General features: G+C 44.5%; 1 protein-coding gene across 1 annotated transcript in view; it reads right to left on the bottom strand.

Moving 5' to 3' along the window:
* LOC147624715 (soluble starch synthase 2-2, chloroplastic/amyloplastic-like) overlaps nucleotides 1–22407 on the bottom strand; it is a 75261-nt gene that overhangs the window by 35850 nt on the left and 17004 nt on the right. The window contains exons 2-5 of the mRNA XM_086819747.1: nucleotides 14117–14699; nucleotides 13832–13896; nucleotides 6088–6165; nucleotides 5863–5973 (exon numbers count right to left, since the gene is read on the bottom strand). Of these exons, the coding sequence (XP_086675873.1) occupies nucleotides 5863–5973; nucleotides 6088–6165; nucleotides 13832–13896; nucleotides 14117–14699 (837 nt within the window). The remainder of the gene's footprint in view (nucleotides 1–5862; nucleotides 5974–6087; nucleotides 6166–13831; nucleotides 13897–14116; nucleotides 14700–22407) is intronic.

Raw genomic sequence — 22407 nt, 5'->3', positions numbered from 1 at the left:
TCTGCAGTAGCCACACGCTTCACCATGGGTTCAGCAGCCAGAGCTAGATTGACACGGGGATATGCAGCATTGGCTATGCTAGAGAGACAGTGCCACCAGGTGCATTTTCAGGAGCCTCGGACGAAGGGGTGGCTATTTGACACATTAGTCACACCGGCACTCATGTATGGAGCAACGGTATGGGCACCACGCCTTGCTACCCATTGGTGGACACAGATAGAGAGACCATAGGCCCTCATGATGGCACGCATGATACGCAGCAAACTGTCAATGCCTCATGACATTATCCGAGCAGAGTTTGCTACGCCTCCTATGATGGTAGAGGCCATATTCCAGACTATACGCCTACTAGACAGATTCAGAGAGATGACACAGGACACATTGTCATACAAAGCTTTTGAGGCATCTAGACAGCTGGCTAAGGCAGGAGACAGAGGATCATGGTATGCACAGGTCACACATTGGTTCTCACAGCATGGCCTAGACATGGATCATCTACCACCATTCCAGTATGACAGGGATGCACCACATATACGTCTCTCTCATAGTGAGAGGAACAGAGTATTGAGACAGGACCTATGGCAGCTCTATACACGAGAGACATGGATATCGCCTACACAGCCTCTTCCACCGAAGATGCTATACTACAGAGATCACTTCATGAGTATCACTGATGATGGATTTATAGAGAGGCCTAGATACATGGAGGGCTTTTTACCACACGGCTCCTGAGTGGCTATTGGTCAGCTTAGAGTTTCATCACATCGATTGGAGATCGAGACTGGCAGAGCAGCACGGATCCCCGGAGAGGAGAGGGCATGCAGATTGTGCAGAGAGGAGGTGGAGAGTGAGGAGCATTATGTATGCAGATGCAGAGCATATACAGCCATCAGAGAGAGATATCCCATTTTATTCAGAGAGCCACATTCCCTACACCAGATCTTTGAGGCAGCAGACCAGTGCATACTAGGGAGATTCATTCTAGACATACAGCGTCACAGAGAGACATCATTACAGGCTCAGATAGGTCCAGGGGAGGGACGACAGACACAGATTACTACATTTTTTCAGAGATCCATCCCACTCCTGGTCCCTACACGGCAGGGAATTACTCTCCAGAGAGCAGAGACACTCAGAGCCTGCAGGAGACAGAGGACACCTGGCTTTCGGACACCATGCCTATATCAGAGAGAGATGACAGAGATCAGAGCTCAGTTTCACAGAGAGGGTGTGGAGCGATTGGCTCGCTTCAGAGTAGACCCAGGCGTGTTCTTCAGGGAGCTGTGGACACCCCCTTCATTGATGTATACCATTTTATACCCCCAGTATGGTGCAGGATGGAGCTAGCTAGGTTGCATATCATGATTGTATACTCCATGCATATAGCTTTGCATTCTCCTAGTAGTAGAGCTCCATCCCCTCCCCCACTCATTGTACTTATTGCACACCCAGATTCAGCTTTTTAGTTCAGTACTTTTTCATTTTGTTGGGATGACAGAGGATACCCCATACAGGTACACCGATTTGTCTCATAGGCCGAGTTCGGTCTTTTGGAAGACGTTAATAAAATCTTTCTTTCTTTCTTTCTTTCTCCTATGCTCTAGCTGCATCCTCGTGAGATCATCATCCAAGAAAATAGGAGCTCCCTCTAAGCCTCGTAGTATGACCCTCTTTCTCATGAAGGTGACCCTCTCCGTCTCTTCTGCAAACTGTAGGATGAGGGCTCGCTTTGCGTGTTGAGTCTTTCCCGGCTCTCCATGCTTTGGTGAAGGGGAGAGGGTGCTCTTCCCTGTAGCCTAGCTTCATGAAGCTGTCCATCTTTCTCGGGAGTGGAGTTGGGTGTCTCGGCTATACCTGTGACTCGAATGTTGAGGCGGCGGGCATGCCTCATCTTCTCCTCCTCAATGGTGGTGTGAATGATTTGATGTTCTTCCCTTTGAGTCTCCTCCCTCACTTCTTTACGGATGTTCTTCTTCACCACCTCAACCCATCTTGACTGCTTGGCTTCGAGTTTTCCCTCCATGTCCTTTGTGATCTCCTTGGATATCTCTTTTTTGATGGCCGTGAGAGTGTTGTCATTGATCTCCCCTTCTTCCTTCTTGGTGTTCTTGACGGCTACCAGTTCCACTTTCAATGCACTCACCTCCTCCTTGAGTGCTATGTTCTCTTGTTCAAGGTCCGTGACCCGTGCTTCGAGGGCCATGATGTGCCGGTGTAGTTTGTTCTCCACCTCATTGAGGTTGGAATTGGATGTCTTCTTGTTCTCAATGATTAGTGCCTTCATTGCCGTCTCGAGAGCCTCGAGTTTCTCTTGGAGACTCGGAGCCATTCCTCAAGATTACTCTGCAGCCCTTCCCACAGGCAGGGAGGAGAGAGAGAGAGAGAGAGAGAGAGAGAGTTATGTTGCTGCCTTGGGGGCCTGAGGAAGGGTGGGTGGGTGGGGAAAGGGTGGCACAGGGACTACCGGACAAGCAGACGGGCCAGCATAGCGCCAGCAGGGCAGCGAGGCGGAGGGGCTAGTGGGCGGCAGTAGCGAACAGCGGGCGGCGAATAGAGAGATGGAAAGAGAGAGATGGCAGGGTGTGCTGGGCACAACAGGCGAGAGAGAGAGAGAGAGAGAGAGAGAGTTACGTTGCTGCCTTGGGGGCCTGAGGAAGGGTGGGTGGGAAAACGGAGGCGGAGGCACTAGCGGGCGGGCAGACAGGGAGACGGGCCAGCATAGCGCGAGCAGGGCAACGAGGCGAACAGAATAGCGGGTGAGAAGCAAACGGTAGGGAGAGAGAAATGAAATGTTATATTAACGTCTTCAAAATGCCAAAGTAACCTATGAGACCAAAGTTACAACCATGTGACATCTGATACACTGTCTGGAAAAGAAAAGAAAGAACTGAAGGTAAGTATCTAGCCCTACAATACATCAGTAGGGAGCATCCGGAAGCAGCAACTAGGGAGAGTGGGAAGCTAATGCTACTAGTCAAAATGGGGTACATGAGTACATGGATACATGAATACATGAATATGGGGGAGTACAAAAGTGACAGTGAGTACAACAGTATATGGCTGGAGTCGTAATCATCCTAGGAGCTCTAGCATGGATCTCTGCCAGATGGCCTGGATATCTGCCATAGTGAGATGCCTGGTCGGACGAGCCTGATGCCTCGCAATGATGCTCTAAATCCTCCGGTGTAGGCACCGTCTCCGATGTGAGGATCCGCGAACCCTCGGGCGTCTGGATCTGCCCAACTGGATAGCTCTCTCAACTAGAGTCCCACGGGGTGCTCACTGCTAGGCTGTCGGCTGTGTGTCCTCCCGGTCCCTCTAAAGAAGTCAATAATTTGTTTGTGTGTGGACTCCCTGCCAGTCGGGCGTCTGCTCCTGATAATGGACTCTCTGAGCCTGCGGATCTCTAGGAGATAAAAACCCAAGCATCGCTGATCACAATAGTCCATGACTCTAGCCAGTGGTCCAAATCCCTCTCTGAAAAGGCAATGGTAGCGCCCTCGAATCTCATAATATGCTGTGTAGCGATAGATGTAGTGCTCCTCCGTCCCCCTGGCTCTATCCAACAAATTTGACAAATCCTGTCCCCTGGAGGTATGCCTCTAAATCTGCCTGTCTCTATCTCTAACTGATGTGAAGAGGTGCGGATCTGCCTGATGGCGCACCTCAATCCATGAGACAGATGGGTATCCATGTAGCTCGGTCTAAGTATAAAGCCATCCTCAGTGGTGCGGAGAAGATGGTCTCTATAGAAAGCCATCTTCATCCCCAACTCCCTCTATAGAGAAAGGGAGTGAGGCTTGAGCCTTGAAAGTTGAGGGAGAACTTGAGAAGTTGAGTGTGAGGGTGGGTGGGTGTGTGTGTGTGTGTGTGTGAAGCTTGAGAGAGAGTGTGTGTGAGGGAAAGAGAGAGTCTTAAGAGGCTACAGCTTGCTTGTGTGAGAACTTGAAACTTGAGACCTTCGCCCTTGAGGCTTGCCGCTTAAGGGAGAGAGTGTGTGTGTGTGTGTGAAGCTAAAGCTTGAAGTGTGAGAGGGAGTGTGTGTGTGTGTGTCTTCTTATAGGGAGGGAGGCAAAGAGAGGCCAAGGCCCAAAGCCTCAAAGGCTCAAGGCCTATGGGCCAAGGCTAAAGGCCCATGAAAAGCCCCTCCCAAACGGCCAAAATAAAAGCAAAAATGTCACCATGGCCCAAACAGTAACCTGCGGCATTCCCATGCAGCCGTCCCCCACAACCGTCCCCGGAACGCCGTCCCTTGTGAGGGACGCCCAGCTGGGGACGTCCGTCCGTCCGTCCCCGTCCCACAGTGTTCCCAGGACGGCGCCCCCCCCGTTCCAAGAGTCCGTCCCCTGTGACTGGATGTGGGCTAATTTATTTTGACTTGTGAGATCTGTTAGTATCTAGCCATGCAAATTGTGTGGTGCACTAGACTTTAGTGTGTCTCTGATTTGGTTATATCTATAAGTATGTTTTTTTGTTTTAGGGTTACGTAATATGAGTTTTAAAATGAGCACTGTATGTTAAGATTTATTGTCATTTCTAAGAATTATCTAGGTCGTTCCCCCTCGTTCCCATTCCCCCTTTTTCCCATTCTCCTAGTGGAGCTTTCATTCCGTTCCCATTCCCGTTCCGTTGCTACTTTGCCTCCACATGCTTTATGCCACCTCCAAGTGGGTGGAAGTACCAAAAAACAGACCTTGACAAGTACTCCAAGTGGGTGGAGGTCTCAAAGAAGCAAAATTGGCCCAACCACATCAAAATACAATCATGATGGCTACCTTGAAGAGGAAAAGCAAACGCAATTCTGGGCACTGCACATATGGATCACCAACCCCCCCCACGAGAGGGGGCTACCCACAATGTCAGGATATGTATGGGAGTCTGCTTTGAGGGGCCACACTTGTACCGAAGGGGGGTTGCGGCGGGGGCGCACATTGCTCAGGAGGTATGGCCTGCCTGTTCATCACCTACGTAGAGAGCAATCACAATAGCAAAGGACAAAGGCAAGGGTCTTGCTACAGACAATTGCAAGACAAAAGGTATACCAGAGAGTTTCCAGTAGATAGATTGTTCCACACCAAGGATACATTTGGGGCAACAAAACTGGCTATGGGTCAGTATAGATACCACATGCCAGAGTCATCAAGGAAAGAAAGGAGACATAATGAGGTCAAGGTCATGGATCTGTAGTGTACATATCTCAGTTCCATAAATAAGCACACCCAAAACTGGGCTCCCTTCAGTGGGTTTTGAGACCCAATCGAGCGTTTGGTATTTCGCTCTCCTCTCTTTTCTTCCTTCGGTGGGTGGTTTTGGGACCCAATCCAGTGTCCGTTGTTTCTCTGTCTCATCTCTTCACTCAATGTTTGCACCACAGAAAATGCACAGTTGATTCAGTAATATGTGATTAAGGCTTCCCAAAGTGACACATTTTTGCCCAATTCATTTTTTTAATTATAACGGAAGTGAAGACAACTAAGATGTGAGTCCTTGCAAAAAAAGGATGAATGGAATTCTACTCCATCTCATGTCTATATCACCTGATATGACCTAAGCCCTTGGGATAGCAAGTGTGTGCATGTGGCCATGCCAAGAAGACTCCAGAAAAAAGAACACTATTATATATCAAGAGAACCTTGTGTTATAAACCATTGTCTAAGCAAGAACGAAAAACTAGATACTGTGAAAGCAATAGAGAAGGAATAGAGACATGACTCAACTAGCACGTTAGTTGAAGATGGTTGTGTAGCATAAATAACTAAAAAACAACTCATTATTGCTGGTTCACACAAATAAACATAGATGTTGAAATGTGTGTTAGAGACAAACTAAAGCTAAGAAAACTATGGCATGGACAGCACTGACCTCACGATTCCCACCATAGATGTTATTAGCGAATCCATGGAAAACATTGTTGTCAACAAAGACAAAGTCTACTCCATCGATGTATCCATGAAAGTAGCCTACTTCCAGGTCCTTGAAACACCACTCATAACTTAGTTTTAAAAAAACCCATGGCTTCTAATATCAAGATGCTTAGTTCCAAAGCCATTGATAGAAAGAAAACCAGAATGTCATTGGGATATATACTTGTCCCGCCACATTGTATCTCTTTCGTACTCCGGACTCCTGGGCTTCTTTATACTGACCATACCTGGGAGCAACAACCTGCAGCAACACCAAACAAATTTTTTTTTTGTAAGATCTTTCATGAGTAGATGTGTTTCCAAACACAATGAAAGACCCACTTTAAGTATATGATAACAATTTTGCAAAAAAGATTGTATGAAGGATCCAAACCATTGGCTATGAGAACGTTTCAGTTGCAAAAATCTTTCTTTTTAGATCCTTCCATGAGCTACCAAAAATACAGCTGAAACCGCTAAGTACATGACCCAGTCTCAGTCAAGGGAGACATAAAAGAAAAAACAGGACAGAGAGAGGCTCTTCCTCACTGGCTGGCCGATCTTGAAGAAAGGCTAATTTCATACAAATGGGGGGTGGAAGAGCCAAACAGGTGGTTTGCAATGCCAAGCAACGTCGTTGTCTTGGATTGTGAGGAAAGGGCCGCTGCTCCATATCCACAGAAAAGCCTCTCGGCGCTTCCACATACGCTCAGAGCCACCTCGCAACTTCTCCCACTGGCAATGGAGGGTGTGTATGACGTCTGTCCATATGCTCTGGATGGACCCAGTTGGTGCGTGGTAGTGCCCTCTATGGCACTACCACGAAGGGTGTGTATGACGTTTGTCCATATGCTCTGAATGAACTCAGCTAGTGGCATGGCAGTGCCCTCAATGGCCTCGCTGCAGTGAGCACGCCGATGTGCCATGCTGCTATACTGTTGATGATCTCCCACCTCTGCCACGGGCCTGTGGTACTCCTCCCTGCTGGGGCTACTGATAGTGCTACTGTCATGATATTGTGGTGAGAGAGGGGAACATCAAAGAAAGAAAGCGTATTATGCATGGGCCTGTGGTACTCCTCCCTGCTGGGGCTACTGATAGTGCTACTGTCATGATCATTGCAGTGCCCTCAATGGCCTCGCTGCAGTGAGCACACCGATGTGCCACGCTGCTATACTGTTGATGATCTCCCACCTGCAAGGTCCTATCCTGTCTCCTCATATGCTAGGGACGATGCTGACTCATAAGACCAGCCCAAGTGATGGTGCGGGTACATGCCTAGTCCATGGTGAAGATACAAAGGATCCACAACCAAACCTATAGTGCCTTGGGACATTCCCAAAGGTACTGCCACTGTGACTCATGGGGGTGTCCACACCTAGAACAGAGGGCTTGCTTACCTACAACTGCCAGCCAGGTGCCCACTACCAAGCTTATGTGAGCTATCTGCCAAGGAAAAGAGTAATCTTCCGTGGCCAGAAGCTGTCCCGCAGTGCTGTCCATTGCTTATATATGCCCCTACTATGCTGGTTGGTTTGCTACAACCATGGTTGTTTCTTGTACCGGTACAAACCAATTCGTACCGTACGGTATCGTATGGCACGATATGATATATTTTTTATTTTTATATCCCCCCCCCCCCCAAATAGATCCCAAATGCTCAACAAAAATAGAAATCTTGCTCAACAATTAAAGACGGAAGATCCCAAATGCCCGCAATACTTCGTAACTTTCGTGTCCACTTAGCATTCCATATGGGGTTGCTGAGAGATCCAAAAAATCTGGCAAGGTAGTATACACTCGATTGGTAGGATGAGGAGAGAATCTTGCTACATCACTTAGAGATCCCTGGTATAGGTAGGCTAGACAGTCAGATCCTCAAGCAGGAGAAGATTTGGACAGGGGGCCATTTTGATCTGCAGAGGAGTCCCTAAACCTATCACCCTAGATGCACGGCCCGTATGTGTGCAAGGACACTGTTGGATAAATGTAATCCCAACTCCTTAGTCCAATTTAATGTGTGGTGGTTAGGCTAGTGGTCAATGGTTGGTGTGTAAAGCCTACAAATGGTTGGTGCATGTTGTTCATGCAACTCATGCAACTAAAAATAGGGTAGAGGAGTCTCTAAATAAGGTACAAGTCGTGATCAAGTGATTATGTAAGTTTGATTCATGCCTAATCATAATTAGTATCTTCTTGTGTTAATCTCAAAATAATTTTCTGCATATACCAGTTTTTGTCCAGCATATTCATGATGTTTTGTACAAGCTTTGATCCACCTTGAGTATGTTTTGATCAATCTTCTTAGTTGAATTATCATATCCAACATTTAGTATCAGAGCATGACCCAATTAGGTTTAGTTGATTAGTAAAAATCTTAATCAATCTCTTAATCACCATAGCCAGTTTTTCTCTGTTTGTACAGCATGCTGTAGATTGCTTCCATGCTTGCATATGAGGTGATTATATCCCAAGATTTTGATATAGCCTTGTTGCTTTGCTTCCACGCATGCTCTAAATCGAAGATCATAGACGGATTTCATCGCAGCTCCACGAATTGCTCATCGCCATCCAAACAAGCGTTTTTCTGTTTATTCGAACCATTCGCCGTCGTCTCAACGAATTGGCCTAATTCCTCTGAGGTGATTTAAGGTCATCATGTGAGGATTCAGCATACAAAATCTTGAAGCATATGGTCCACCGGAGCTGCTGTACGGAGCTGTTTTCCAGTCGCCTATTTTCTGCCTTTTTTGCTCCAACAACATGGTGATTCTTATTTTGATTTATATTGATGATATTTTTATTATTTGGGCTTAAATCATCTATATGAGAAAGTTATCAACATCAAGCATGATATTTCATCATCATGAGCTCCAAATTCCCCGACAAATTCAACGGAACTAGGTTTCATACCTGGCAAATCAAGGTGAAGGGCTACCTCATGAAGAAAAATCTGTGGAGTACGGTCAAGCCACTTTCTGATGATGAAGCAGGTATTTCTGCTGCAGTTACAAGAGCTACAACGGCTGTACTTCAAGCAAACGATGAGCAAGCACTTGGTATTATCATTACTGCTTTAGAAGATGATTTTATTCATTATATTGATAATGTTGAGTCAGCTATGGAAGCTTGGGAATTACTAGAACGTACTTTTGGTGCAAAGGCAAAGCATTCCAAAATCAGTTTGAAGATGCAACTCTTTGATCTAACCATGGAGAGTAATGAAAATTTAGCAGCTTTGATTAACAGGTTGAAGAGCTTAATGACACAATTGGTTTATGTTAAGTCTCCTGTTTCTGAAGAAGATGCTATTGCTATATTGCTATATTGCTTAAAAGCTTACCTTCAGGCTTTAGGCAAATTGTGACGGTACTTAAAGAGAAGGAGCCAGTCTCTTCTTTGGAAAGTATCATAAATTCTTTGCAGAAAGAAGACAAGAAGATTACAAAGGATGTGATAGATCCTTATGCATATACTGTTACTACGACATCGGCAAAGAAGAAGTGTACTATTTGTGGTCGTACAAATCATCTTACTAAGGATTGTTTCTCCAAACATCCTTGTGAGTATTGTGGAAAGACGAATCATCCATCCTCAAAGTGCCACCAAAAAGATCAAAAGCTAGCAAAGGCACATGTGGTTGAAGAAGTCAATCAACAGGAAGAAACAAATCTTTGTTCTAGTCTTAGTATAAAAGATGTAGATGATGAGTATGCTTTTTAAATTATGTCATGTATGTGGTTGAGTCAAGACTTATGTTGTTCCAACTTGACGAGTTGTAGAGGAGAGTACACCACCCTCTGTTGTTGTTAAGGGGGGACTCTTACTCATTGTGTCAAGGAGGTATGTTAGACTTGGTTCATGTTCTTGTAAGAAGTTGGTCTTAAGGGGGGATTGTTGGATAAATGTAATCCCAACTCCTTAGTCCAATTTAATGTGTGGTGGTTAGGCTAGTGGTCAGTGGTTGGTGTGTAAAGCCTACAAATGGTTGGTGCATGTTGTTCATGCAACTCATGCAACTAAAAATAGGGTAGAGGAGTCTCTAAATAAGGTACAAGTCGTGATTTAGTGATTATGTAAGTTTGGTTCATGCTTAATCATAATTAGTGTCTTCTTGTGTTAATCTCAAAGTAATTTTCTGCATATACCAGTTTTTGTCTCTCATATTCATGATGTTTTGTACAAGCTTTGATCCACCTTGAGTATGTTTTGATCAATCTTCTTAGTTGAATTATCATATCCAACAAACACTACACTGGGAGACCTTTGGCATCACATTACCCATGCAGGCTCTTTTTTAGAGACAATTGAGCGATCCAACTCGGAGAGACACATCTCCATGTTCTGGTTCCTCAAGCACTGTGGACGACTCCCCCCCCAACCTTCCCTCACATTCAAGCTTGAAGCTCCATAGTTTGTAAGTGTTAAAAAAAATCGTATTTTATCGCACGGTATCCCAAAATTTCATATCGTACCAAAAGTTCTCGTATGGTATCGTATTTTCGTGCCGTGACAACTATGGCTACAACACTTGTCACCCTGCTCATGACTCGATAAATCAGCATTCAATGCAGCGCTTTTTTCACGTGTGAGTCTTTTGATTACTAGGCTGGCTCACAAGGTTCATAGGGCCTTGGAAAGGCCATCCCATGTGCTATGGGCTGGCCTAAGGCCTAGGCTTGGCCTTGGTGGCTCTTGGACAAGCCTTCCATGGCTGTCCATGAGACAGACTCCTATAGAGCTAATCTCCTGACCTAGACCGATGCCCCTGAATCCGGTTGGAAGCCTAATAAATGCCAATACACCCCTACATCATTCCAGAGGGTTACAAACGTTGTGCGACATGCACTGACTTCTCGTGCGGGACATGAACACCTGGGTGACCATGGCCCTCCATAGTGGATCCATGGCCGACTTGTCTTGGACAATGGAAATAAACTTCAAATCAAAATCAAAATCAACAAAACTAACACATCCAAGGCTCCAAAACCGATGTTTTTTGGTGTGATCTCCTAATCAACACCAGGCAATATTGGGTGACCCAATAGCTTGGAGTGGACGGATGAACGGAGCTAAGCCCTAGGCAAGTCCCCAACAACGATACCAAATATGTTCAAGTCAAGAGCTTACCTTAGCCTTGCCAAAGCATGTGTCGTTGGGTCTTGCCTTAGAGCCGCAAATGCAACTTCCCTCTGTACGTGAGCTAGCTCGTCCGCACGTCCTCACTCCATTGTCACACTGGAATGCTCCTTGCTGATGGGGTAAAGAGAGAGCTCTCTTCGCCTAGATGGAGGCAAAAAGAGATGATCCTTCGCGATGGTTCTCTCTCACAAAAGGTGGGGGAAGAAGAAGCTAATGGAAGAGGGAAACCTACAGGCAAGCATGCATGAATCCAATAGCATACGAGCAAGCAAGAGTAGAGAAGAGAAGAGATCGCAAGTATTCTATTGCATGGAAAAAGAAGAAGCTAATGGACGAGGGAAACCTACAAGCAAGCATCCATCTAGCATGCATGAATCTAATAGCATACGAGCAAGCAAGAGTAGAGAAGAGAAGAACTCACAAGTATTCTATTGCAAGGGAATGATTGTGTATTGCTTACTGTCAAAAAATTTATATACAAGTGACTAGTTTTCACACTCGGCTGGCCAAACTTAAAAATGGTCCAACTTCTATTACTAGTCTTAAGCAAGTGTCATGTGCACACCAGTAGGTGTACAAGTGACACAACATTCTTAGCACTCATAAGCATTAAGCAGAGCATTAAGTAAAGGCATTCAAGTATTATCTAGGGCATCTATAGCATATATCACGCCAAGTGCAGCATATGTATGGGACTGTTAAAGCACTAACAGCAGCACATAAGGCATCATGAGTATTTAGGGCATGTAAACATCAGTTCGTGGACTGTGGGACCAGCCGACAGGGCCTGGTCAGCAGCAGCCGAAAGCAGCACTTAAGCATTCAATGAAGTCGTGAAGGTCCAGACAACTGGCCGACAGCAGTAGGTACAACAGCATATCATATATAAGCAAAGTCGCATAATTCAGTTCATTCATCTCAGGATCTCTAGTCTCCTTAGTGTTTCCAGCCTATGGAGAAAAGGGGATCAACAGCAGAGTCAGTAGACAGCATTCAGATAGCATTAAGTTCATCTCCTGCCACCTCCATAGAGGAAAGCCAGCATCTCAAGGGTGGACCTCAGCATTGGAGAAAGGAACAGTCAAGCATCATCTTCATTCAGTATATCTCTCTCATCCCAAGAAGGATATTCATTGAGGGCAAGCATAGATCTATTCATAGATCTCATTTGTAAACAGCCAATAGGGCCTGGTCAGCAGCAGCCGACAGCACCACTTAACCATTCAATGAAGTCGTGAAGGTCCAGACAACTGGCCGACAGCAGTAGGTACAACAGCATAGTCGCATAATTCAGTTCATTCATCTCAGGATCTCCAGTCTCCTCAGTGTTTCCAGCCTATGGAAAAAAGGGGATCAACAACACAGTCAGCATACAATCAGTAGATAGCATTCAGATAACATACAGTTCACAGCTCCAGCCACCTACATAGAGGGAAGCCAGCATCTCACGGGTGGACCTCAGCATTGGGAAAGGAACAGTCAGGCATCATCTTCATTCAGTATATCTCTCATCGCGAGAAGGATATTCATTGAGGGCAAGCATAGATCTCATTTGTAAACATTTCATCATCGGGATTAATATAGTTGCATTGCATTGCATTGACACGATTGTCTATCTCTTAAGTATAATTAAGTGCAATTTAGTTAAGCCTAATGTTGTTTTACTACGATCAATCACTCGCATGTCGCAACAAGTATGTACACGAAGGCCTTAGACTTTCCCTATTCGACATTAAGCATAAAAGCCGCTTTATATGTTCGAGCGCCGTCTTACAAAAGATAAGTTCACATTCGAGTGGGTAAGATGGCAAAGTGTCTTACGGTAGGCCGGCGGGTGAAACCATGTTAACCTACAAAGTATTTAAAGGGGACTCGAAAGAGGCAGCAGGACAAAAGGGAGGCAAGGGCACATAGGGGCTGGGGCAGCAAGGCGGAAAACAAGCAAACTGGGGTGTGGCAAAAGGTAGGTAGAAGACTGGGGACACCTAGGAAGAAAGGCAAGCAAGAGGTGGAAAGAAGAAAAAAAACGCCGCATGGGAAGGGGGGGGGAGGGAGGGGGGGCATAGTTGCCAAGGTTTTTTGAAACGCGTTTCTGAAACGTTTCTTTCAAATCCCACATTTCAAAAACGTTTCATACAAGAGGGGGGGTACAAGTCCCAAAATTTATATATAAGTTTATAATATGCAAAAAATATTTTGCCTTGCCTGCAAAACAATATTAAACATGCATCATTTACACATTAAAACATGTTTACAAGTTAAAACTAAAGATTCAGGGTGACCCAATTACCATAAAATGCATCTACAAGTTTCTTTCCCTCCCACCTATTATCAGTACAATTTGGGCCCTTGATACTACCTAGCTCTTGGCTGCAAAAACCAGTGACTGGCCATAAAATGCATCTAGCGCACTCAGTGAGGACACGAAATGCAGTTGTAAAATAAGCAGGACTGCACCAAGAAACAGCTTAAATTTATGAAGGCCATGATGGGGTTCCAAAGTGTAAAATAGAAGACAGGACTCCTTAACATCCCCACTAACGTCATCAGTGCCCAATAGTGGGTGTAGAACTCTGTATCAAGATATACTCTCACACACGCACTCCACACACACACACACACACACACACACTTTTTTTTTTTTTTGTGGAATCATAAGTATATTAGATTTACAAGATGACTCCACACACACACACACACACACACATAAGAGCATATATTCACACAAAGGCCTTCGTACTATTGTGTTTAAGTATCTAAAGATGAGAGATATGGTGTGCAAGTACCATAACTCGATGGCCTCGCCGAGCGAGTGCCTTGGGTAAAGCTCCAGCTACATCACCCAGTCCCCCTGGTACACAGAAAACATCAGTTTGATACTTTCTAAGAACTTATATCACGCCCAATAAAAATAGAAAAAATATTCAAAAGCTTGAGTACCACATCCCTTTCATCCATCACTTTTCTTGAGATTACAGAATTTATACAGATAGTTGTTCTGAAAACAAGTAACAGCAACACCACACAGGTAGCTATAGAGACAAGGAAGGAGATGGTGGTGGAGAGCTAACCTGTTTTGGACCATGGAGCACATTCAGCAGCAACAACCACCACATTCATTACATTTGGCCCTGCAAGAGGTAGTGACGACTCCTCAGTGGTGCTTGCAGAAGCTGCAATAACAGGCTCTTCCAATGACTGCTTTGTCACATGTTCCTCTATGAATTGCAATGCCTTTTTCTCTTCCCCAGGTATCAGTACTTCTTGAGCAGGAAAGAGCACATTCAGAGCTCTTGAAGGAGATGGAGGAGTGTTCTCATTGGAAAGTGTTCTTGGAGATGCTTTTATTTCTATATTTCGGCTCTTCAAGTTCTTCGCAGATGCTTTTATTTCTATATTTCGGCTCTTCAAGATCTTCGCAGATGCATCTAATTGTGAGACTGGACCAAGAGGATCTATCAGATCTGCAGCTGAATCCACACTGTTGAAGATAGGCCTTCTCCCACCAACTAAGCTTTTCCTGAAAGATTCTTCTTCAAGAGGTGTGGAGTCCTTCTCATTCACATCATTAGCATCATTGTAAGCCTTTATTTGTTCTGCTGCATGACCGAGATTATCCTTCAAGGTTGTCACAAGCTTCTTGTGCTCTGCAATCTGTAATAAGCAACCAAATGTCAACCTTCAATTAAATTTTCAGCATTCTTTCCAATCAGTCAGCTTGAGTGCTAGAAAGAAGAAAAAAAGCATCAAAAAACACCACATATCTGCAGAAACCAGAGCCCCCACCCCTCGTACTTCCAACCCGTTCCATTCTACACCTTATACTCTTCTCCATGCCCTCTCATCTGCTAGACAAGGCAACAGCATATTTCTTCTTTGCCTATCTTAACCTGTGTTGGTTTATAAGAACCAGATTACTGTCCCCAAATCCAACAAGCCTGGTCTCATGGTATTTTCTATTCTTCTCTCAGAGTGAGCTGCTTTCTGCAGCCCACCTTGATCATCCATTTCTCCACATATGTAAGTTGTCCTTAGCTATCATGTCAGCCACGTGACCGCATGCTCTTTAGTGTTTTTTCTTGGCGGGCTGCTACTCCAGCTACATGAGCTTGTGCATCTACTACCTTGCCACAGGATAATGCAAGCTGCCCACCAGTCTATCACAAATGTGGTGTGCTGAAAGCCTTTGACATCATTGACACCATAGTACAACCTTGGAAACAGTATTTATAAGCTACTAATGAATCAAAAATTGACACATCTGCAAGTAAGCAGTAGACAACTTTTGTTGGTTGTATTTGGAGAACCAGTTTGAGGCAGATTTGGCACTGATTTAGCAGGTCTATATGTGGCCAGAAGTGCCTAGGCAAGGCACCAATATAAGCATTTGGAGTGACTTTTGAATATTTTTCAGGGGACCTGTCATGTTTTTCCTATAAAAAGGGGGATTTGGTACAAACACAAGATTTAGAGCTACTTGTGTCTGCTTATGTTTGAGATCTACTACTCTTTATTCATAGCACATAGGTTTTTTATTAAGCTTAGGAAAGCTTACACAAGAGCTTCCCTTCTCCCTCACGCCACCCCACTGCTGCATCCCGTTGCTTAGGGATGCCCAACCTCTGTGTACGCTGCTGTACGGCTGCCCCAGACCTGAGCCTCCTGTATGGCTGCCACGTGGCAGTCTGTACAGTATAGACACCTGTGCACAGGCCCACACTGCTCAGCCGTTCTGCATGTTGAACTACAGATAGAATAACTAATAGTTACCTAATAGTTGCTTAGTCGGATATATGTATCTTTGCTCAGTCGGATTGTTGCTTAGTCGGAATTCTACTCAGTCGGATTATTGCTCAGTCGGAGTTTGTTATGATCTGGTTAGTCGGATATTATCTGTTAGTGTCTTGTGACATTCTAGTTACAACCGTTTAAACTGTCTGAAGTCGCCTATTTATAGGGGCTTTGTAGTCGTCTTTTAACAACAAGAAGAAGAAAAAGAAGGAGAAAGCAATGTATGATTCATCTTGATCAATCAAACATGGTATTTCAGTTCTGTTCTGTTATTCTCTATCTTGTTTAGCAGATCTCTACTCAATCTGTGTTCTCTATGCTCTGTTTGTGTTTAGCCTGATGTGGGAATTGAAGTTAGTGTTACCTAATGGGGTTGTCTTTGCTGTGTCAGTAGTAGTTAGTTGTGTTGTGTTTGAGAACCCCAAACACATTGGCGATCCTGCTGGTCCCGTTCTGTTACGAGAAGGGAAATGAATGTCAGAGGGGGACAGAAGAGTAGGAAGGGTTTACTATACCAGGGCTCAAGCCCGAATTGGTAACCCTGACCCGTTTCATTATGCTGACGAGGGTGAAGATGATCAGGAACACCAAATCCCTGAAGAAATTGTTGTAGGCCAAGGAGGGGAAAGTTCAGTTGCACCAGAGAGGAGGCTAGTGGGGGGACTTCTCGGCGCCCTAATCCTGACAGGAAGGTCTGCAGGAGTTAGAAGGAGTCTTCAGTTCAACCCATTAAGGGGGGCTACCAGGCAAAGACCTAGGAAACCACCTCAGCCACATCCGATGGCTCAACAACTACCCAACCCTAGGGTGAAAGCAGCTAAATTCAGTGGAGGATCTAAGGAGGATGCTGATTGTCATGTAGCTCAGTTTGAGACAAAATGGGAAGCAAATGGGTATACTGTGTTGTACAATGATGCAGTTAAATTGCAGCAATTTGCAGCAACTCTAGAAGGGAAGGCCATGAGTTGGTTTAGCCAATATGGGATACCACACTTCCCAACATATGATGATCTTAGAATAGCCTTTTTACAGAGATTCAGGAGGGAAAAGACTCCAACAGACATTTTAAGAAAACTCCGAGACATTAGACAAAAGAAGATGCTTGTAGAGGACTATGCTCAGAAATTCAGAATTCTGGTTGAAAGGTTACAGGGAAATGAGAGACCCACCAATGAGATGCTGGCCGGTTATTTTCTGAAAGGATTGAGAAGTGGGCTGAAGAATGCAGTGGCTAGCATTGATATTGCAGGTGGAATTAATGATTTGGTAATTGCAGCAGCTAGAGTAGAGAAAAGACTTGGAAGCGGCAAGGGCAAACATACCAGAAAGAATGATTCGGATTCAGATGACCAGCCAGAGTCAGCCTCAGATTCTGAGCAGGAGGATTCAGAAGTAGGATCCGACAGTGAGGAAGAAGAGGTGAAGACAAAGAAAAAGCACAAGACCAAAGCAAAGCAATCCAAAGAGGAGGATTTGGTAAGTAAATTGAGAAAGATAGGTTATTCTGTTGCAGCACCAAAAGAAAAGAAGTTCTGTGAAATTTGTGACAAGGATGGGCATACGACAGCTTTATGTTGGTATAATCCCAAGAACAGGGGTCAGACTACACCTTATGCAGGTAGAGGCAGGGGTGAGGTTGCAGCAAACCAGGCTGCTCCAACTAGGGACAGAGGAGCATTTCAGAGAGCAAGATCTGATAGACCACCATGGAGGGAACAGGAAAACAATGAAGGAAGACAGGCAAGAGTCATGCCTTGTGTTTATTGTTCAGCACCAGATCATTGGATAGGGCCAGGATGTGCCTTATGGGTGAAACATAGAGAAGAAAGAGGTGTCCCAGTGCTTAGGTACAATCAGAATAACCAGCAGGGGCAGCAGCAACAACAGAATCAACCAGCAGCTCAAGCAAATGTAATCATGATTCAATTAGCAGATGAACAGGTACAGGTAGAGCAAGGTCCAAACATACAGGAGCAGCAAAGTAAAGAACATACTGAGGATATTGAGGATATTGAGGTATTGGCTGTTACCAGGTCTAAACCAAAAGGACCAATTGATTGGAAGGAACAAAAAGGCATCAGGGATCAGGTACAAAGAAGAATTTTGAAGCATCAGGACAAGCAAGAAGAATCGGAGTTGGAGGATGAAGAAGAGTTAGTTCTGCATCAGTCAGAAAGCCATGTGAAGCTGAAGGATGAAAGGGACAAAGATTGGTTTGAGGTACTCATAAATTCTCCCTTGCAATTGTCATTAGATCAGTTGTTAGCTTTGGTTCCAGCATTTAAGGAAAGATTGCTTAAAAGACTTCAGGGTCAGCAGTCAGGAGATAATCCGACTTTGGTTCCAGCAGTTAATACCATTGATCCAGCAGACGTTGACTTTGTGGTTCCTGTCATTAAGGTTGAGTACCAGGGCAGGGTGTTTGATGAAGTTCTTTTGGATGGAGGATCAGGGGTTAACATTCTCCCTGAAACTGTATATAAAGAAATGGGTGCAGCAAGTTTAGCCCCCGCACCATTTCAGGTGAAAATGGCAGATCAAACCAGGGTGCAACCATTGGGAATTTTGAAGCAGCAGGAAATTGAAGTTGCAGGTATGGGATTCTTGGTAAATTTTGTGGTAATCAGAATGTCAGAATCACTATCACCTTATGAAATGTTACTGGGTAGGCCTTGGTTTAGAATGGCTAAAGTTAAACAGGATTGGGGATTGAATGTGGTGGTTCTGACCAAGGGGAAAAAGAAGATTACTGTTACCATGCAGGGTAAGAGAAATATGTCTCTTAAAGAAAAGCCATTGTGTGCACAGACAATTAATCTTGCTGAAGAAATAGAAGATGATGAGGAGGAACAGTTTTTAATGGCTAATCCAACAGTGGTGCCACTATTTGATGTTGATGTAGAAAGAATATTGCAGCTTGTGGAATATCAGAATCAGGAAGAATCTGAGCTCTTGCCAGGTCAAGAGATTGAAGGGACAGTGTTCAGACAGTTGCTGGAACAGCAAACAGAGATTGCTACCAAGGAACAGATGGAACAAGAGCAACAGGAGGCAGGAGAGATGGCTGTAAGGATTTATGACAAGAAGTATGGCACGTCCAGTCGGGTTAAAGAAGATGATCTTAAGGAATTGAATTTGGGTACAGATGCAGAACCAAGGATGGTGAAAGTAAGTGTGCAGGTGGAAGGACAATTTTTGGAGGATCTTTTGCAGTTGTTACAGGACTATATAGATGTCTTTGCTTGGGAGTATTCTCAGGTGAAGGGTATAGATCCTGCATTACATCAGCATCGGATTAATTTAAGAACAGATGCAGTTCCAGTGGTGCAGCAAAGGTATAGGATGAATCCGAATTTTGCATTGCAGGTGAAGGAAGAAATAGATAAGTTGTTAGCAGTAGGGTTCATTAAACCTGTGAGCCAGGTGACATGGTTATCTCCAATAATTGTGGTGCCTAAGAAAAATGGGAAGCTGAGAGTATGTGTTGATTACAGGAAACTCAATGCAGCAACCATAACAAATCCTTTTCCCATGCCATTTTGTGATGCAGTGTTAGATGCTGTAGCAGGTCATGAAATGTATAGCTTTCTGGATGGCTTTTCAGGTTACAATCAGATTAGTGTTGCTGAGGAGGATCAGCATAAGACTGCTTTCATTACTGAGTTTGGTGCATATGATTTTACTGTCATGAGTTTTGGTTTGAAAAATGGACCACCCTCATTCAATTATGTGGCACATAAGGTTTTTGAGCCACACTTACAAGACTTTATGAGAGTATTTGTTGATGATTTCTCTGTTTTTGGTAAGAAGGACTTACATCTGATGCATCTGAAGTTGTGTTTGGAGAGGTGTAGGCAGTTCAGACTGGTCTTGAACCCTTTCAAGAGTGTGATTGCTGTGAAGAGTGGGATTTTGTTGGGCCATGTGATTTCACAGGAAGGCATGGCAATTGATGTAAAGAAGGTTGAGGCTATTCAAACAGCAAAGTCTCCTACTAATGTGAAGGAAGTAATGAGGTTTGTGGGTCAGATTAAATGGCATGCCAGGTACCTCCGATATTTAGCCAATATTTGTGCACCATTGACACATTTAACTAAGAAGGATGTACCTTTTGTGTGGGCTGAGCCTCAAGAGAAGGCATTTCAATTGTTGAAGAAGATGGTAGCTGTTGCACCAGTTTTGCAGTCACCAGATTGGACTCTACCTTTCCATATTTTTGTTGATGCCTCAGATGTAGCAATAGGGGCAATTTTGATGCAGGAGAGGGTGACAGGATGGTACAGGCCAGTATTTTATGCCAGTCGGATATTATCATCTGCAGAAAGGAATTATGCTGTGACTGAAAGAGAAGCTTTGGGGATGGTATATTCCTTGAATAAGTTCAGGCATTATTTGTTGGGGAATAGGGTAATATTTCATGTGGATCACCAAGCCCTGCTGTATCTGATTAAGAAGCCATTGTTGACAGGAAGATTAGCCAGGTGGATGCTTTTGTTACAGGAGTTTGACTTTGTGATTGTCCATACTCCAGGGAAAGAGCATGCTATTGCTGATTACTTTAGCAGGTTGGAAACTGGAGAAGCACCAAGTGGGGTGGATGATGATCTACCAGATGCCCCATTGTTTGAAGTTCAGGCTGCTGAGTCGGATTCCTGGTATGATCAGTTTTTGACATTTTTAACTGAGGGATTTATGCCAGTAAAATTTACTCCAGATCAGAGAAGGAAGTTTGCTTTGAAGAGTAGACCATTCTTAGTGATTGTTGGAGCATTGTACAAAAAGGGAATTGACCAGGTGATAAGAAGATGTGTACCTGAGTATGAGCAGAAGGCAGTACTTCAGGAAGCACATTCAGGAACAGCAGGAGGACATTTCTCAGGGGATATTACAGGAAAGAAAATATTGCAGGCTGGTTTGTGGTGGCCTACAGTTTTGAAAGATGCCCATGAATATGCCAAGAGCTGTGTGATTTGTCAAAAGCTTGGACAGCCGGATAATTCAGATAGGATATCAGATCATCCTATTTTGCCTTTGGAACCATTTCAGAAGTGGGGAATTGATTTTGTGGGCCCTGTCAAGCCAACAACTCCAAGAGGTAAAAGGTATATCCTAGTTGCTACTGATTATTGTACAAAATGGGCTGAGGCTGTAGCTCTGAAGGATAACAAGGCTGCAAGTGTTGCAAAGTTCTTGTATCACAATATCATGACCAGGTTTGGGTGTCCTGTAGAATTGGTCAGTGATAGGGGAACTCACTTTCTGAATGATGTAATTTCTGAACTAACAAGAACTCATATGATTCTGCACAAAAAGTCTACAGCTTATCATCCCCAGGCGAATGGACAAGCTGAGAGTACCAACAAGACATTGGTAAGGATCCTAAAGAAGATTGTGCAGGATAACCAGAAAGATTGGGACTTGAAGCTGGACTCTGCTTTGTGGTCTTATAGAACAGCTTTTAAAGTTACAACAGGGATGACACCATTTAGGTTGGTGTATGGATTAGAAGCAGTTGTGCCTATGGAATTTGTGGTACCAAGTTTAAGAGTCACTGCTGAGAAAATGTCTCCAAGTTTGTCAGTGAAGTACAGGAGCAGGTATTTGATGCAGTTGGAAGAGGACAGATTAGTTAGTTCTTACATCACTGAGGTGATTCAAAGAAGAAGACAGGCTTGGGTGAGTATGAATGTCAAATTTAAGGTGTTTCAGGTTGGTGATTGGGTGATGGTGTACAATTCTAGGTTGGGACCTCATCCTGGTAAGCTCACACTGAGATACAAAGGGCCTTATCAAATTGTTGAAGATCTGGGACAAGGAACCTTTATTGTGGCTGATGTTTTTGGAACTAGGGTTGAGAAACCAATTAATGGGTTCAGGTTGAAAAAGTTTCAAGGAAAACCACCACATTTGGATTGGGCAAGTTCAGCATTGATACAGGTGGACCAGGTGAAAATGGATCCAGAAGAAAGTCCGACAATACAGGGATATGGGTCTGCATCGGATTCGGACTCAGTCGGATTTTGCTGGGTCGGATCTCAGATAGTCGGAGTTTTTGAAAATTTTAACCATTTTGCATGGTACCTTGATTTGAGTGGTGAGTGGACACTTAAGGAGAGTATCATTTCGAGGCAGCCAGAGTTTGATCGCACTTTTCGCGCGTATCAGCGTGTGCGAGGTCCTTTCTCTCCAGCATCCATGCAAGATCACTCGCGCATTTTCTCTGCGTTTCCTTTGCACTCGCCTTTCACCATGCCGAAAGCTAAGAGCTCTGCAGGCATGCAACCACCAGCGGAGGACGAGCAGCGGGATGCTATGAAGAAGAGGCTTCGTAGGAAGGGAGCACCGATGAGAGTTGAGGTTAGCAGCTCTGAGGAAGAGGAGCGTGCGGCTGAGGAAGACGACGAGGTTCCTACACCGTTGTCTACTGGCAAACTTACACAGTCGCTGATGGATCCCTACACCGATTTCAAAGTAGAGCTCGACAAGACAGCACCCGGGAATGCAACATGGTTGAAGCAGGTCGGTTTGCGGGAGTTTGCAGGCTTGCCGTGGGATGACTGGAGGAATAACT

The sequence above is a fragment of the Cibotium barometz genome, chromosome 25 (assembly GCF_041138505.1).
Source record: "Cibotium barometz isolate CiBa-2024 chromosome 25, ASM4113850v1, whole genome shotgun sequence".
In the NCBI taxonomy this organism is placed as follows: Eukaryota; Viridiplantae; Streptophyta; class Polypodiopsida; order Cyatheales; family Cibotiaceae; genus Cibotium; species Cibotium barometz.
This window is presented reverse-complemented; position numbering and strand designations above follow the sequence as displayed.